The sequence below is a fragment of the Rhinolophus hipposideros genome (assembly GCF_964194185.1).
Source record: "Rhinolophus hipposideros genome assembly, chromosome: 26".
Taxonomy (NCBI): domain Eukaryota; kingdom Metazoa; phylum Chordata; class Mammalia; order Chiroptera; family Rhinolophidae; genus Rhinolophus; species Rhinolophus hipposideros.
The window spans coordinates 8,027,790-8,046,955 of NC_138072.1; the positions used below are offsets into that span (position 1 = coordinate 8,027,790).

Below are 19,166 nucleotides of genomic sequence, written 5' to 3' on the forward strand. Positions count from 1 at the left end.
GACACACATGGCTGTGTCCTTGGGACACTTAGGGTTTAGCAGGGAGAATCGACAAGTAAACAAGCAGCCTTATTGAAGACAACACAAAACAAAACAGGAAGGTATAAAGACATCTGATAAGCCTATGGGGGATGAGGGGGGCATACCTAACTCAGACCTGGGGAGTCAGAGAGGGCTTCTCAGAGGAACTCTCTATGCTGGGCCATAGTATTCCATTATGCATAGTGATACATGTCAGCCCTACAGAAATGGTTTGTGCATAATTATTTAATACATGTGTAAAGTTCAGTCCATGCCATGTTTTCATTTCTTCTCAGATAATTTCTGGGATCTATAACTTTTTAGTTGAAATAATGTCTTCAGATATTGTTAGGGCATGATTAATCTTTTAGTCTCTCATATGAACTCTGCATTCTACAGAAAATAATAATTACTATTACTTTTACTAAGTGATGCTAAGAACACACTAGGTGTTTTATTTATAAGAATTAGGTCTCTTAAAAATGTTGAAAATCACAGTTATTCCCATTTTACAGATTCAGAAACTAAGTTTCAAAGAAGCTAAGTGATTTGCTGAAGACCACATTCTCGTCCTTGTAGCGAGAATGTTGGAGTTGTTATCAAAGTCTGCCATTCACAGGCTATTTCACCTTGAGGAAATTAACCTTTTATGCCTCAATTTCCCCATTTTACAAATGGGGATGATGATAATATCATAGAATTAGCATTACAGAAGTCTATCGGACCATAATGAATAAAATATAAAAGCAATATTTCTCAGCCTTTGAAGGTTCTCAGAGTACACGGGAAACAGAAAATATCAACCCTGAGATTGCAAATGGATGAATGTCGCAGCCCTGTCCACAAACACCTCCTACCTTCATCAGTATCTGTCCCCATGAAATCATGAGCACCAAGAAAGAGGGGAGGGGCAAGGTCTGGCTGATTCCCTGTTCCAACTTCAGCACGCGGCATTAATGTGGAGGGGTGAATACATAAATAATTAATCCTGCCTCTGACTCTAACTTATTGTGACCTTTCATGGAGAATTTAATATCTCTAGCCCCCAGTTTTTTCATCAATCAATATTCGATTAATGATGTCTCACCTGGTAGTCACACATGGTGTATAAAATACCGTAAAATATATAACCACTATAATTACTATACAAACATAAACACGATTCCAACACAAAACATACACAGTGGAAGTCTCTTGGTTTGCAAAGTTTTCAACAAATTAATTTTCCTTAAGTATCACTGTACTTTATCACATGACTAGGCATGTATACTATGTTTCTTCTCAAATGGTCTAAAATTCAGATGACGGGGAGTCAAACTTCTGAGTTTTCTGATTATGCCACATTCTCACAGACTGTCAAGTATTAGCACGTGTGACAGTGGAGTTTGTTCAAAATAATGTCACTGACTCAAGGGGGCGGAGGGCCACATGGGGTCCCAGCTTTGCTCCTGTGATCAGGTGGAATCAGAAGGACCATAAGGTTCCCTCTGTGTGTTGACATATTTCTGAGGCCCTCTGCACCTGAGCAAAGGCGTCTTAGTAAAAAGATCTGCATGGGATCCACAGCAGGGAACGCGCAGGGAGACAGCCTGGGGCGAAAGAGGAGGGGGGCCACATGAGCTCTTTCTCCATTTTTTCAGCTTGGGCTTCACCAGAAGTGCAACCCTAACTGTAAAAAATCATGGAATTTTAGTGGACACAAAAATGAGTAACCCAACTTTTAAAACTACATTCTCAGAGAATTACAGATCATATTTATCTGAATTATATATATGTGTGTGTGTGTGTGTGTGTGTGTGTTTATACACCCCCCCCCACACACACACACATATATATATTCTAGTTTATAATTACATGTGTCATGCACACATATATTATATATATATTCTAATATGGACTCTAGTAATTGATACGTAAAGAAGTCTTACCTGTGACTGTGTAGTTCTCACCACTGCCTGAATAGATGAGCACCCCATCCATATATAAAGAATACTGAGTTATGATACCATTTGCTTTTTTGGGTGGATTCCAGGAAAGTAACAAAGAATTGGGAAGGGATTTGGCAACTGGTGGCTGAACCTCTTGTGGAGCTGTGGGGGAAAAGAAATAAACGATTTATAGACTCTAATTTTAGTTTACTTTTCTAATTCAAACTTTTCAAACCCAAACCAATAAATCATGGAATAAATCTGAAATCCCATGTATGGAAATGTTCCTGATCTGTGGGCAGCCTGTCAGTAATTGCTTTAGGAACAGTATTAAATAACCGTCCTGAATTTATGAGAATTTACATCAGTGATGGATGGGAAATATTTACACTACTTCTCTTGACTGTTGCTTGAGTTACTTCGTGAAAGGTCTCATTAGTCCATAATCTCTACTTGGGGGGCTGTGCCGAGTAAATTAAACAGACAGAGTCCCTACCATTGAGGAGTTTTTGATCTAAGGTGGGCAGTGTTGGTGAGAATGGTTCATAATAGATACGAAATACCTATATGTAACTCTAAAAATAGCTACAAAGTACAGCCTACATTGCATGGTTTTTTGTTTTGTTTTGTTTTGTTTTGTTTAGAGGGGTCTGTTCATTTTCTGTAATGGTCAATAATCGGAGTCATAGGAACTAAAACCGTTTAGAGATTGACCCTAAACATACCTCCTGTTTGGTAAATCAGCAATACATTTAAGGAAAAATTAGAACTTGGGAATTCCTTAAGTCATGGAAAGGAAACGGTGAACTGGACGAGGTGGAATGTGTAATGTGTCTGGGCACAGCTGGGGGGAGGTTGGAAGGGGACCAGACCACAGCCGCACAGATGACATAGTGACTGTAGAGAGAATAACAGGACGTAGAGGACGATCTGTCCCATACAGAAGCTGGGGGAAGTACTTGTGAAGGGTGACGATCACGTGCCCTCAGCAGAAGCAGTGCCACGTTGGGGAACTCCTCTTCTCGGTAGAATAGACAGAGAAGACACTGACAAAATGCTGTCTGTGGGTCACGGACGGTGTCGTCCAGGTGATGGAGGTCTGGTTAGGTCAGGTGCAAAGCACAAAAACTAAAGGGTGACAAAAAGGATTCTGCACAAACTCCTTTCTTCTGTCTTGGTATCATAGGAGCTATTGTCTTTCTCTGACATATCTTCTGTGCAAGTGGTACATGGCAAAGGATCGAAAAGAGGGAGGGGGGAGAAGAAGAGTGAGGAAGAGGGGTGGGCGGATACTGAGAAACAGAGAAGAAACTGACTCCTGTTCCCTAAAGATCAAGCTTTTAAATCTCCTAAATGACTTTACAATTAGACGGTAAAAGCAATGTGCAATTCCTCTCATACAGGAGAGAGAAACAGGAAGTAGCAGTGCTTCAAATGTTTGGAGAGCTGTTATTTCTTGAAGTGATCCTTGAGCACAGCATTCGCTTCGGAGTGCTAAAACGTTTTCTCTTTCTCGCTGCCTTCCTACCATATGCTTTCTGAAACATTAACTTATACCAACAGTGTGTAAGTTCTAAGTACAACAAAAGTGAAACTTCAGTCGGAAGGAACCGAGCCGGGATTAACAATGCCTCAATCGGCATTTGGAGGTTCCATCACACTGAAATAATTGTTGGCTGTGCTGGTGTTTAGCAGTTAAAAGAGACCATGGAAATCAACCGTTTGATGCTCAATTTCATACTGAGCCATACAATCAATTCTTTTTAGTCAGACTGTCTCTAGATTTACTTCTGAGCCCTAGTAAAATGAGGAAGCTTTCATTAATCTTTCAGATGCTTCATATTAATGACAAGGCTCTTGCATGAACAATGTAACAGCAATTAAAAAGCCCATTAATCTGCATTACAGCTATTAAAGATGCATGTCATTAAAGGGTATGGAGTTTGATTCATTTTCGCACCCCCCCAAAAAATGGAGCAATTATGGCCTAGCAATGCACTTTGTCATCGAATTAGGTTGGGGTTTCCCAGCAAATGGCCTTGCAGCATTTAGCTCTTCTCCTATTTTATTATTCATGACTGAAATGTGGAAGTCAAGACCTTTGAAATTACTTTACCTTCTTGTGGAGTAGAGATGTTCAATGCATGTGAGCTCTCAGTACAGCCAGCCAAAGTGCAAGCAGTTAGGGTTACGGAATAGTTTTTGAAGGGTAGCAAGCCTGTCAATATGCCTAGAATAAAAGAGGGGAAAAAGAGGTTTTGCATGTTTACTGTAAGCTGCTATAAAAATCATTATTGGAGTGTGTGTGTGTGTGTGTGTGTGTGTGTGTGTGTGTGAGAGAGAGAGAGAGAGAGAGAGAGAGAGAGAGACAGACAGACAGACAGACAGACAGACAGACAGACACAGAGAGAAAGACAGAAAACAGAATGTGCCTCTTTAATTTTTCCTCCGTGTTGATTGCAGAAAGGAGTAACTAGTGAGAAAATAGAGTGAGAACAACTTATTGTTAAGACAGCTCTAAACAGCATTTTCCCAAATGCATGCTTCTACATATTAGTGCCCTGAGATGTTTCCCCTATAAATTGGGGGGTGGGTGGAGGGCACATATAGTTCGGGAAGTAGAGTGTACTGTATCTGATAATTAAGATGCATATTATCCCATTCCAGAATCCTGGACCTCCTGCAGAAACAGAACTCTTTAATTTCCTTTACCTTGCATTTTTCGATCTTATTTAACTAGAGTCCTTTTTACGCGGCATCCATTAACACACTTTAGGAAATGCTACTCCCAAGAGTGGCTTCATTATTTGAACGGTAGGATACACATACAAACTATTTGCTTAGGTTGCAGCTAACAAATATGCAAATCAACATACTTGAACAATTAGCAAATTAGATAATTATGCTTTTGTACTTCGACTTGCAAAATTATTAGTTTATTTAATTGAGACAGCTGTCCTCAACAGAAATGTTGCATATAGAAGTGTTGAATTAACCTGGCTGGGCGGTGAATATATAAGATTTGTGCAGCAATTGAAAGTACCTGTAGAAACAATAACACATTTTGTTTACTGGCAGAAGTTCTTTAGTTAATCCAGTGAATTAAAGAGGTATCAAAAATATAATTTGTGTACTTGCTCACCAATGTTTTTCATTGCAGAAGTTTTACGTAGTCATCTTTAATCCTAACCACATTGATCGTCATCAGTCTTATATAAAGATGGCCCCACTCACGGTATTTCTTTATTGAGTAAACCTTCAATAGCCTAGAGTGTGTGTCATTGTTTAAATATGCCAATACTGGTGACAGCTTGCATCATTCATACACAGATTCTGACATCCATGTTTCCCGATTCTCCCTCCTCCGAAATTTAAAAATTAAAAAAAGCAGCGTCAGGATAAAGGAAAGACCACAGCTTTTGTGTGCTTTGGCACCTCCCATCTGCCCTCTGTCCCCAGCACTGCTGGGAAATCTGCATTCTGGCAGCTCCCCCAGCCTCCTTCTGGGCTACCGGACCCTCTCTGCTGTACCTGGCACCATGGTCTTAGCTCATGGCCCAAGAAGGCAATGGGCCAAAGAAGTAATGCACATGCATGTGTGACCATCTCATGCCAAGTTCAGCTGTCTCTGATTTCAAAATCCCCTTTGCTTTCCCTGATTCTTGCCACTGTGACTGTCATTCCCTCTTACATCTCCCAGACTCTGACCCACATTCAGAGCTCACTTTCTTTGAAGAAGGTATTTCTCCTTCCTCTGAACATCTTAAAATAAAGCTTCCATCATCACACACATGTTCTCATCATGGAGAGTGTAGAGCACAGATGACGGGGCCAGGATGCCTGGGACCAAATGCCAAAGCAGCTATTGATGTGTGGTACAGGACTGGATAAGTTGTTCAGACCTGTAACTAAGTTTCCTCATCTGTAAACGGATAACGATGGTGCCTATCTTGAAAGAGAGGCTTCACAGCCCTTATCTGTGAGATGGGGGATATATAGTCTTTACCTCAAAGTGTTACCATCCAGATGAAATGCGTTTAGAAAAATCACCAGTTAACACAGAGAGTTTTAGCACGGGCATGCCAATCCAGGTGATGTCACTCCTGCCACCCAGTTTCAGTCAGCACTGTGTGACTAAACACTGATTTTTATCTTTTAAAGATCACTCGTGATCCCTTAAATAACAGATCAGGTAACTCCTCATCAAGCTTTATTCTCCTCTGCTTACCAGACTTTGCCTACCTCCACTTCTTCTGTGCTGAATTTTCCCAACTTGTTCTCCTGTACTACTGAGGGCTCCTTCCTTTCCTTGACCTGACCTCCTTATTGTCCTTTCACAGTGCTTTGAATAGCTTTTATTTTATACAGCTGGGTCTCCAGGCCTCTTCCTCTTTGTTAACTTATCATGACTCATGTCTCAGTACATCTGCACTTTACATCTCTCCCCGAAACTTTGGTTCTACATTTCGCCCTCCATGTCACAGATCCCACGTGGCCGCCCCACTAGCATTTCACTCTCAACATGCCACCATCCCGACCTGACTCCCTAAATTACGAGTACGTTGTAAACATCATCTTTCCATTTATTATCACCTCCATCATAATCCTAAGTTTTCAGGCTCACATAGAAGGTATCATTGTAAGATAGATTCTAGACATTATACTCTTTGAAAATCTTTGACATTGGTCATATCTTTCCTCTTTCCAAGTACAAATCTACGGCAGGAGTTTGAACATGACAACTTGCATGTCTGAATGGGTATAATGCCATCCTAACAGAAAATAAGTCAGCCCAGAGAGAATGAAACGCTATCTTACGGCGAGCAAGAAAAAAGTGCTGGCATATGAGATCAGTTGTCTTTTTTCATCACTAACCCTGTGGCACACGTGAGAAGCACTGCCTCTCACAGATGGGCAGGACACAGCTGGAGCACAGGGGTACAGTGTCCAAAGGGTCACTGCGGTGCATACAGGCTGGCGCTCTGAAATGTTTAGTGTGAAGATACATCCTGCATGCAAGTCATAGCAGCACTGAGAAACATTACATAAGCAGTTCCAGTATTTTGTGATTTTGAAAACTGCCCTTGTCCTGAGGCATTCTGATCTTCTCCTAGGTCACAGAGGAAATATATGGGACTGTTATGCCCACCTGGCGAGATAAGTATTAACGTAGACGGTAAGAAGGGCCATACCACACAGGTACCGAGTTCCCATTCACTAAATGGTCTTCGGCATGTTATTTAACCTTTCCTGCCATCACTAAAGGAGTTATTTTGTGTGCATATATGTATCATGAAATCCCTTTAGTAATTTGTTTCCCCTTAAACCTTAGGGACCTTAAATAACAGGCAATACTCCTCTCATCAAACTTGCTTTCTTCTGCTCTGTGCTTTGGTAGAGAAGTTTACCAAATTGTATTTCACAGAAAAGAAAAAAAAAATCCTGAGAGTCTTAAAGAAAGAGGCTGGAGAGAAACTAGATCATCCTTCAGGCCATTTATCAAAGTGCTCACATTGCCCATTTCACGGCAGGTGAAACAATAATAAACACTGAGAAATGAGAGCTTCAAAATAGAAAACAGAAAAGAAGAAAAAGGAAGCTGATGTTTTGGACTTGCCAACTTTGTATTCAAGGTGGAAACTTTTGGGTGGTTTGTAAACCATCATTTCAAAAAAAATGGGCTACATGTTCTAAGGCTGAGGTGGCATATTTTCATATTTCCAGTGGGGACCTTGCTCATAGCGTTGTGTCTCAGAGACAGAGCTCATTCAACCGATGGAATAATTTCCCCTAAATACAGACTAGTGTTGTCTATGTCAGTCAGAGTTATAGTGTAATGACTGATCATTTTCTTTCTTGTCAGGTTACCGTTAAGAGTTGGGTAGGAGCAGGAGGAGCTAGTCAACTTGATGGTCTTCCCCATATCAGAAAAAGGAAAAAGTTATCCTATTGCCTGGGACATGTGGTTGATCTCGTTTCTCAGTATGGAGAGTTCACCAGGATGGATTAAAGCTGATGCTTATAAAAGGTCCTGCTATGATCAAAGAAAGCATACACGAATATTCTTTGTAACACTCAGTAAGGCAGCTCTTTTTGGAAATATGCCTGGAGATCACTGAGTGACTGGCCTAATGGCCTTGCTTGCTTTAAGTGTCAGAGTCATATTTACATCATATACTCTCCATGGAAAAAAAGAAAAGAGAGAACTACTATGATCACACACCATCATCAAAGAGTATTTATCGATGTTTCTTCTATATACCTCTGGGAAGGGTGCTTGGAGTACAACTGATCTCCATAAGGTTTCTAATCTAAGGAAATATTAGAGCTCGAACGACTCTCATGATAACAGTAATGTAGAAATGAACACATAAAGCAGAAGGTCTGCATATATGGCAAGTGACCAGGGCATTTGTAAGACCCAACTTCCCAGTCCAAGATGACAGGAGAGCTATACTTAAAGACAAAGAGAAAAAAAGGTAATCGTTGAAAGTGTATTTTAATGTGATACTAAAAAATACTGGTATACACGTAGAGTGTGACATATTTATAACAGAATCCTAGACAGAAAAACGTGGCATAAACTGTGTAACAGAAAACCCACTAAGAGGAAGTGGGGTAGTCTCCATTGATAACACACGGGGTATTTAAAATAAAGAAGTCCTGACAGTGAACACTTGGAAGAGAGGCTTGAATATAAAGCTCTTCTTTGAGAGAGAGTACAGACATTTTTTTCCTTCAGATTTCAGGCTGTCCCTACATGCAGGCAGGACAGATGACCTCTCAAATCCCCTTTCAGTCACAGAACTCTGTGAAACCAGAAAATGGTCCCAACCATGTCAGGAAACCTGGCAGTCCCTTTTGATAATGGAAAAGGGCGAGCTGAAAACAACATTCGATAAGCATAAAGGAAGCATTATTGATGTCTTAAAAGTGTTAGTAGCCCATGAAGTGCAGCGGCACCGGTGTCCGGATTCAAATCATTGGCACCAGCACGTCCAGAACTCTCAGGGCTAAGCGATAATGCATTTTGCATTAATGCTTAACATGGAGGAATTCTGGCATGCCACGCCAAGGGAATTTGAAGGAAAGCCAGCATGATCCTTTTGAATTGTAGGCCTTGGTGGGAACAGGAAGCCCAGCTTGAAAGAGCAAGGCTAGGGACTTGATTTCAGGGAAGGAAGCACACACAGGTGCAGGTGGGAGTTTAAGAGCCCAAGGCTCCCAACCATGTGTTTTCGGAGGATTTCCACCTCGCAGAGGGAACAGCCTCCCCTGGAAAACCTGGTCATGTTTACTCCCTCACAATGATCTGGGGCAACTCCTTGAATGCACAGCGCATGTCCTCTTACTTCTTGTCCTAGTTTCCAGCAGCTATTACGGTCATTCCCCAAAAGTGGACACTTACTTGATGTTTGACCAACAAGTGAAGACTTTCCATTGCCTTAGTTCCACTCAGCTGTCCCCCTCACTGTAAGACAACCCCACGCCCACCCTACCCTGTCCAATTTGCCAGCCAGGAAACAGGCAGTGTTTCTTTTGACCGATAAGATGATTTCCAACCTTCTCTTCCCTTTGCTCTCACCTCAAGTTTCAAAGGAGATGAAGAGAAATATTCATCATGGAAGGCAGTTCGACTACCTGAGAGAAAATTGTAGAGCTGACACCCTCTGGGCAAGCTTTTGTGCGTCTAATACAGCTTTACGCACTGAGAAGCAGGAAAGCAACAGAAGCGCCGGCTTTGACATTGGAATTTTATAATGAACTCCTCAGACTAAATGCAGACAAGTATAAATGCTCTGCCTGGACACCGAGCCTGAGACACAAGGCAAAGTGGCATCTTTTAAAAAGCCCAGCACACTTGAAGAAGAAGAAGAGACTCTGTTTCTATTTCTGTACTTGCCCAGACTCCACCTTCCTCCCCCACCCCACCCCCAGCTGCCAACCTGGGTGTTTGGCCCGTATCCACTGTAATCTGTTCTCCTTCATTATGCTAATCTGTGGGCGGAAATATTTCTGTCATCTCCGAATCGCTGGTACAGCGATGGTAAACACCTTGGCCTGTCTGTAATTGGACAGGTGTCTGCATTGATGTCACCCAGCTTTTAATTCAATTAAAGAACTGGCGGCTCTGCTCTCATTACCAACTCATTTCCGCTGCACTTTTAGTCTGGTGCTGAAACGTGCACACAACAATCCACCCCGGTCCAAAGTCTATGGTAGCCTCGCAAAGATCATGCTCAATATTTCAAATGGACTCTTACAACCCAAGAGTATTTTCATGCCATCAAAGGCATTTGGAATAATAGGGAGAATGTGCTTGCTCGCTCGCGTGCGCACGCGTGCTCGCGCTCTCTCTCTCTCACCCCCTTTACATTTGATATCATCTAAACAGTGTCTTCTACCTACTGGCCAGTAATTAGGAGCAGTCACAGTAAACAGAAAAGCTGTTTCTAGCTTCCTCTCCCCAGGGCTTTCCTCCACCTCAGGAGAACTCCTCAGAGTACAATGCTCTTATTTATTTGCTGGCATTTCACATTTGGATCAAGAAAGTGAGGGTGGGCACGAGCAAGGCATTTATTGAGAGGGCCATCTGGTAAGGGATACCACACAGGCAGAGCTGCTACCTGGAGACAGAATGGAAGAACCCGCTTTTTAAAGGGAAATCAGCCAGGAGACGAAGGAAAGCAGAAGAGAAGGAGGCTTTCCTGGCTCAGAATTCTGCTGCCAAGCTGCTAAACCCTAATTTTTACGTTTTGAGCTGCAAACCGATGCAATGGATGGATTAAAGAGAGTAAATCAATCCACTGGGCCATGCTTTCTGCCCACTTAAAGGAACCTCGGAAAATAAATTAAAGTTCTAACACAGACATTTTGACACAGTGACCCCATGAAACTGAATAATGACATTTGTTAAATATGGATGAAAATTTAATGGTCTAACCAAGATCTGGAAACACACCCAGATGCTTCTCCTCTGAGTCTTAGTAGCCTAGGAAGATAGAATTCATTTTGGGTTTTTGGTAATATTTGAAGTGAAAATAAGGATCTCTAATATTTATAAAACAGAAGTCAATTTTCATTTTAACCAAAGGTGGAGGCTTAGATGCACTTCCCCCAAACCTAAGATAATCCTTTAAAAACGCTAAAACCATTTTTTTGTATACTTAATTTCCTTCAAATGGGCTTTCTGTCTTTGAATCTTATAGTAGGGAGTGAAGAGAATGATATACCTTGGATCAAAGACTAAACAAATTTTGATGCTTACAGGTAGAAGATAAAAACGTGTTGTGTTCTTCTATTTTCTTTATAAAATATAGGGTCTAATCTCAGTTCTAAAGAATAGTTTAAACAGTGATTTTAATTGACCTTAAGGCATTATCTACTTACAATTCTCTCAGCAGACTTACATCTACCCTCAGAGTTCGAATCCATGACTTCCTAGCAGGAACTACAGAGTTTGTCATTCTCATTCTAATTCTGGAATAGGTCTGAATCCACCCACCGATGTTAACACAAAGGGCTGACACTGAAATCAGAACACTCCAAGAAAAGACTGGGCTCTACTAAGCATGAGGCAGGCAAGGAGATAGGAGGAAAGGAAAGCAAGGAGGAATGAAAACCTCCCTCACTAGAAACCTGCATTTCCTGCTAACGGCCCCCAGTTCTCTCCTCCCATCGTACAGAGGGAGCTGCTGTTGAACAGAGAATCACATGTGTCTCAAGTCCAGCAGCTGAGCCCAGGTTAGAAACTGCTCCTGACTCCAAGATCACTGTCCCTGCCATTCACCCTAAGCCCCCGTTCTACTAGAAGAAAAAAGACGGGTTGAAAAAATGTTACTAAAATAATAGCAAGCTTTTTATAACAATTACTTTTCTAAAAAATACACCTTAGAATGTGTTAAAAGGTTCTAGTTTATTACTGATATCGATTGTGCACAACCAGAAAGCAGCATGTTTATCCCCCACCAATGGGCAAGTATGTATGCCTATAATATCCTCTTACAGAAACAACGGATTCATAGAAATGCTGTACCAGTGTGTATGTGTGCGTTACTGAGTGTAACAATGAATACACACACACACAAATATGTATATATTATATTTTATTATACTGGGGGTGCCAAAAAATGTGCACAAGTGGTCGCTTTGGTTAACGTTGCTCAAGTAGTAGTTTGCCGTAATCAGAAGTGTCTGGAACGCTGATGGTAACCACATTGAGCACCTCTTGTCATTGCAGAAGTCAAACGTGAGTTGCATTCATTTTTTGTTATCAGTATATATTCAGTATTAACAATTTTAATAGTTTTTCTTTCTTAAAATGTGTATACATTTTTGGCACTCCCTGTGTTATGTGTATATATGTACATATATGTACACACACACATATATATACACATATATGATATTTTTGATTAGTTCCAAATACAAATATAGAAAGGTCATAAAAGTTAGAAAACAGAAAATTTGAAGTAACTGTTCCTTTATCAAATCTCATTGGTAACCTTGACGTATTTATATCAAATATACTAGCGTTACAGACACACCTAGTTGAGTATCACTATACAGCAAAACGTACATATTACTATCATTTCTAACCATGGTACAACATGTTACCAAAAAGAAATCTACATCCTTCACTGCAAATTCTTACTGCACATAATAAACCGAATAACTTGTAAAAAGCCCTATCTGATATTTCACAGTGCACAAGCAGCTCAGGCGCATTATACATTCAGGAGAGTCAGACAAAGCTATTAACTCATCAACACTGCATTACCTAATGAAATTCTTCTACATTAGCTAAGCAGGAACATGACATCATTTCTATTTTTACTATTTATGTCACAGGCCATATTTTTGCCCTGTGAATTTTTTCAGACCAATTTCTTTTAAGATTTACATGTCAAGAAAGAGTTTGTAATAAACTACAAATATGAAACATTAATTTATAAAGTACTATAAAAATGGTAGCTTTCTTCAAAATTCATTTTTTAATATCATTAAAATGAATTTTTCCAATTTACTTCTGATGTTTGCCTGTTGTGGTAGAGACCGGACAGTGCCCTTTTATTACATATTCTCCTCATCTTCCACAGTAAAATTAAAACTTTTTTTTTCAATCTGGGCCATGGCCACTTTGGATATGAACAGCATTTCCCAGCATTTCCAGCAGAGAGGTATAGCCATGTGTCTAAGTTCTGACCACGGAATGTAACCATGAGTGGAAGAAGGACTTTTGAAATATGGTTTTCGGGACAATGTGCATATCCTTCTTCAAACACTCTTCCTTCCCATTGAATGGAAACCAGGCTGGATGGCTGCAGCTCAACTAGCCACATTGGACCATGAGGCAGAAGCCTTGCCCCTAAGGATGACGTAGAAAAAAGATCCAATGTATGTGTCCCTGGCACTGAGACCATCCCACCTCTGTACTGACGAGTGAACTTCTGTTACTGGAGAGACAGAAAAAACTTAATCTTGTTTAAGTCACTGTTGTTTTGTGGTCTCTGTCTCGCAAGGGCAATTAATTTAAAATGAAAAACTCTTCTTCATCGTTTTAGCCCCATAAAATGTTAATATTTTTACACACTGTTATACTTTAGAGGGAATGCTCAGACTATATTTTGATGGCATAAAGGCAGATTGCTTATCATGTGTCTCTTATTTACTACAATACAAAATAGGTAGCAACAAAGAAAGATTGAAAAGGTAGGATCTAGCACTAGCCAGAAATACAGGATATAATATTGTTTTTAATAAATAGTTGTTTTCTGCTATGTGTAATTATCATCATGGGCATACTGGCTTCCATTATTTTTAATTGCAACTATACAGTGCTTGAATTCCATTATAAGCTATAAGTTTTGGAATGCAGATTTAGATTCCTTTCACTCTACCAACTTGATTTTTTTCCATTGGGAATATGTATATTAAGTTCCACATATATATTTAAGTTATCATGGTTCTGTATATTGTTTCATAAAATGAGAGACCGTGGCACTGCGAAGACTTGAGTAAGAACTAGTACTTCAATGTTCAGCAGGATAAGACAATCAATATTAACATTATATTAACTACAAGGTGAGCAACAGAAAGCTACATTTTTTCCTTTATCTATGCCTTCATTCAAGAAAAGTGTACTGATCACTTATCTTGAGCAGAGTACTGAAAAAAACTTAAATATAAAACACATCGGTCCTCCAGGAGCTTATTGTCTAATAAAGAAATAAGTCAGGTGTGCACAGAGCACCCACAGGCAATTTTAACAACTATGGAGCAAAAATTCTCAGTGGAGTAGAAAACAAAATCACATAGCATTGAAATTGTTATTACAGTCGTCTCTCTGCAGGCTTCTCAGGTAAATCAATATGATAATAGTGTATGTTATATATAACATAAATATGTACATGCGTACATATGCATACACATGGAGAATAGTATCTTACTAATGGACTGATGGCTGGGGTTAAGTTTCAAAGTCAGGTGTAAGGCAAAAGAAACCTTAAGAAAGGGCATTTTGCATTTCCTATAAAAACAGTGAGCTCCTTGCCTTTCTACTGAGTATCATGGGATGGAGGAGGGCAAGGGCTGGCCTTCATACAAATGCAGACTCTCATACCACTTCCCCCCGCCCTACTGAATCAGAACCTGTGGCTTACCAAGAACACCAATAATTCTCACTTCCTACCACTGGCAACTTTCAGAAAACTGCCCTTAATGGCCGAGCCCTACTTGCACTACTTCTGTTTCTTCACTTGTCTTAGTATTGTTATGCCTACAAAACTAGTGCAGTTGGAACAAGGGGAAGAAACAAATAAAACGAGGATAAATCAAGCCCAACAGGTAAAAGATGATCCCGCCTCACCCCAGTAGTTTCCTGTACGTGGGCCATGGACCTTTCGCAAGAGAACCAACTGGATAACTTGGTAAAAGGAAGATTTCCAAATCTTAGATCAAATATAGTCTCTTATCTGGAGCCCAGGAATGTGCATCATTTAAGCATTCCAGAAATCACCTCGTGACCAGTTGAGCTGAGAATTACTATTACTACTAGCTCTGGGAGAGAGAGAAGAATGAGAAACGTTTTCAGCACATAACCCACTTTCTTCATGTAGAAGATCTTCAGGTAGAAGACGAATGTTTACTGCACATGAAGACTGAGCCAGTTTTCACAGCAACCGCTCTATGATCAAGGGCATTATAAACTCAAATGTCTTCCATTCCTTTTTGTACATAAATTCAGATTCATTTGGGTCATCAGGAAGATTGTTATTGGTTCTTCTGCTGAACTATAGTGAATAATAAATATTATTATAATTATCTATTATTCTATTTCAGTAAGAAATATAACTCCTAGACTTTTGCTCAATGCGATGCAGCAATAACATTGAGAAAACATCTTCTTTGTGCCAATGATATCCCTAGGACTATGCTAGGTTCTCTATGAATTATGCTGATAATTAAGTTTACAGGTTTAAACATTTTAAGGAAGAAAAAAAATTGGATTCGTACAAATAGTTGAATCTACTCATTCTTGACATAATCTCAAATCCAACAGTGAAGTCGCTTTGTGAGCAGCCCTTGGACGCCAGGGCAATGGCAGGACTATTGCTGAGCAGCAGCTTTGCCTGTTAACAGGGCTGGAGGGACAATCAGCGAGAACTACAGAGTTCATTGGTGCCCTTTGAAACACTAGAGTGCTAGCTGCCGGCTTTCCACCCACAGGCTCCAGCAGAGGAAATGAACTTTCAAGAACTCCTAGCTCTGAATGAGGGCCTTAGGCAGGCAGAGAGCCCAGACCCTGAAGCCCAGAGGGACCCACTTGCTCCTAAGTGGGGCTGTCAATCCTCAGACTCTCCACGCTACTGGGGTTTATCCCATTTAATCCTCTGGTAGCCAAATTCATTAATGGTAAATACTCTGTCTCACTATTCCATTCTCCCTGTCCCTAGTTAGTACTCTTTTTTTCCCCCTTTGGTTTTCTGCATTTTGTTAAGCCTGACCATAATGATTCTTCACAATAATCATTTCACTTAACTTTGTTGTCTATAATTCTCCTTTGCTGACTTTGTCTTCCTATTTTTCATATCTTATCATTTTCAGAGAGACATTTCACTTTTTTTCATCCGACATTTTCAAGTTTCAGTTGGGAGGTAGAAGTTGTCCAAAGAATTTCTGGGTAAAATTGACTTGATCACTGGTTAGAACCCTCCTTTTCCCAGAGTTTCCCAGTGCTGGCTGTATGACAAATGTACCTGCAGACACTTTAAAAATACCAGGCTGCATTCCAGACTGAAAAATCAGACACTGCAGGTGGTACCCAGGCATCAGCATTTCTTAAAGCTCCCAGCTGGCTTAGTTTGCACCACGGTTGAGAACTATCGCCTTGTAAGAATCCCAATGAAATGACCAAAGGTTTAGAAATGCCTGGAAGTACTCCGGGGAAAGACAAATGGACACTTGAAGGAGAGCCCAGGGCAAACCGAATCTGGAGCTGAGTACAGAATGTCCATGAGCCTCAGCAACCCCTTCTCCAAATACCGGGCAAAAAGGAGCTGAGGTTTACAGATTGCTCTGAGGCCAATAGAAACCTACTTCAACTGACCCCATCACAACCCCAGTGAAGGTTTTTGTTAACAACAACTAGGTGCCCAGTAATATCATTTGAAAATGGCTTAATTTTCCTGAGCAAAACTCAGTCTGAAGATAAGTTTAGGGAAGGGTTGACTGAACTGTAAGAAGCAGGGATGCAGCCATGTTTAGCCAGAGTGGGGGTGCAGGGGTGAGTTTAGACCATGGGGAAAACATATGTAACTCAGAAGGAAAAAGAGAACACAACATTCAAATTATAGAACATGACCATTCACTGGGGAGGATTTGACTCAAGAATCACGTAAAATTTAAAACCATCAGTTTCAAGCTACCAATAAGATCTACAATAATTTGGAATCCATTAAACAAGAGGCAGAAGGTAAACAGTATAGAAAAGAGGTGAAACATGAGAATATTGAGAGAGAGGCAGAAATCAAGGTGAATTGGATGAGCTGAGGAACAAATGCTAAGTTGTATAAAAAACTGACATAGATGAATTTTAAAAATTTCTTAAAAGGCTCCAAGAACCAACAGTGCAAACATCAGGAAATTAAAGGGGAATAATTATGAAGGAATATCCAAGAATTCAGAGACTACATAGTATAAAGATAACTGATCCGTTGGATACTGACTATGTACTTGTTTCTGAGCTAAACAGTCTGTATAGATAATTCAGTTTTCATCTTCATAACAAATCTATAACCTAAAGGAGATTTGTATACTCAATTTCTATAAAAGGAACTTCTGGTACAGGGATTGTTTTTAAGATTGCTAGAGATCACACAGCTAACAAGTGACATAGCTGGGATTTGAACCTGGGTTGATTTGACTTTACAAGCAGTGCTCTGAGCTACTAAAAAATAAGGACAAACGGGGAAGAAATAGAAAATGTGAAAAACTGCTTTCTCATCAGAAGTAATAATCATAGAAGCGATACCAAACTTTCCAAGGCAAAGACCCAAAGCTGAAGAATGAAAGAATTGCTATATAACAGAAAAAAAAAAAAATCAATACATTTCTAAAGTGTTTAACCTTATGTGAACCAAGAAAGCTAAATTGCCTTCTGCATACAGTACCAGCATTGTTTCATTCAAATAAATGCCACTCGAACTGAAACATTCAAATCTCAACAACAGTGAACTCAGAAATGCTCAAGGAGGATTACTTTCAAGATCAGGAGTAGTTTGTCTTGGTCTACTTTACCTATTTTCCTCTGTCTTGGTACCTCAATATCTCAACCAACTGGCAAAGCAGCAGCCCCCACCAGTCTTCACACCACTGATATCACCAAATCCAACTTCCTGGCTGTTTACTTTTTCACCCCTCCCATGTCCCCCATCTAGTGTTCTTTTTTCTTTACTGTGAAATTTTACAACTGTGATCCTGACTCAAGGTGACTTTGGTGCCTCTCCATTCATACCCCTTCTTCAATATTCTGAAAAAAAAAGTCCACCTGACAATGCCAGCATTCTCCATAGTTTCTAAGTCTACCTTCAGTGTATGCTCAAACCTGCTCCTCTCACAACTGTGAGCAGTGGATGTAACTTGAGCCACACAACCGGGGGGGGGGGGACAGTTAAAAAATTCATAGTCCATATAGGCAAGAACATACACTCAAGGACCAGCCAAAAGTCATTAAAAACCAATAACAAACAAAACTGGAAAGTGTAAGACATGATTGCGGAAATAAGAGCAGCTGTATAAATTACAAAAACAAATACGGATGAGTTAAACACTGCTACTGAAATACGGAGAACGTCTAGTCGAGTATAAAACTAAATAAAACTAGGTTCTATTTACCGAGATATACAGAAAACAATGTGACGTCACAGGTTAAAATATAAACAATGAATGTCAAATAAGCAAAAGAGAAATAGGAACAAGATTCCCAAAGAGAAACTGACAAATTTGCCTTAAAAGTTGAGACTTTTTCCTTAGTTTTTTACAGACCGAGTGTATAAAAATAAGTAACTATTGGTCAATGGTACTCTAATTATCTCCCTGATAATAGTCTTGTGTACAGAGCTTGGCATGGTCTGCAGGGACATCTAAGAGTGCACATGCCTGGTTTGAAACCTGGGGGGATGAAGTGACAGATTAGACAGAGACTGAAGGATACTGGGGAGAATCCAGATGGGCAGTGGTTCTCAAACTTCGGCACACCTCGGAATCAGGGGAGGAGGGTTTGGTACAAGGAGTACTGAATCCTGCCCCATGGGTTCTAGTTCAGCAAGGTGGCAGGGCTGGAAAACCTACATCATTAACAGGGTGAGAGGCGTTGGTGCTGATGTCTTGGCCACATTCTGTGAATCACCACAGTGGACAGAGAGGTGGACAACATAAGTGACAGGAAGAGAGACCACAGTCACACCTGGGAATAGGCAGGAGAAGCTGGGCCCAGAGGACTGTTGAAGGTTCTATTTCTAATAGGACAATGGAAGCTCTGTAAAAACAGGAAGGAAAAAAGAGAGAAAAATAAAAAAATGAAAATGAAAATAATGGTGATGGCAAATGCCCCATTATATGCTAAAAATGATCATAAATGTATTAGCATACAGTAATTCATTGCATCCCTAATAACAACCCTATCAGTCAGAAAAATGCAATTACTGTATATACTTG

General features: G+C 40.2%; 1 protein-coding gene across 1 annotated transcript in view; it reads right to left on the minus strand.

Annotated features, from left to right (window-relative positions):
• Nucleotides 1-19,166, minus strand: part of USH2A (usherin) — a gene marked incomplete at both ends in the record, with an annotated part of 554,530 nt that overhangs the window by 295,847 nt on the left and 239,517 nt on the right. Inside the window, 2 exons of the mRNA XM_081039194.1 lie at nucleotides 1,950-2,111; nucleotides 4,066-4,179. Of these exons, the coding sequence (XP_080895320.1) occupies nucleotides 1,950-2,111; nucleotides 4,066-4,179 (276 nt within the window). The remainder of the gene's footprint in view (nucleotides 1-1,949; nucleotides 2,112-4,065; nucleotides 4,180-19,166) is intronic.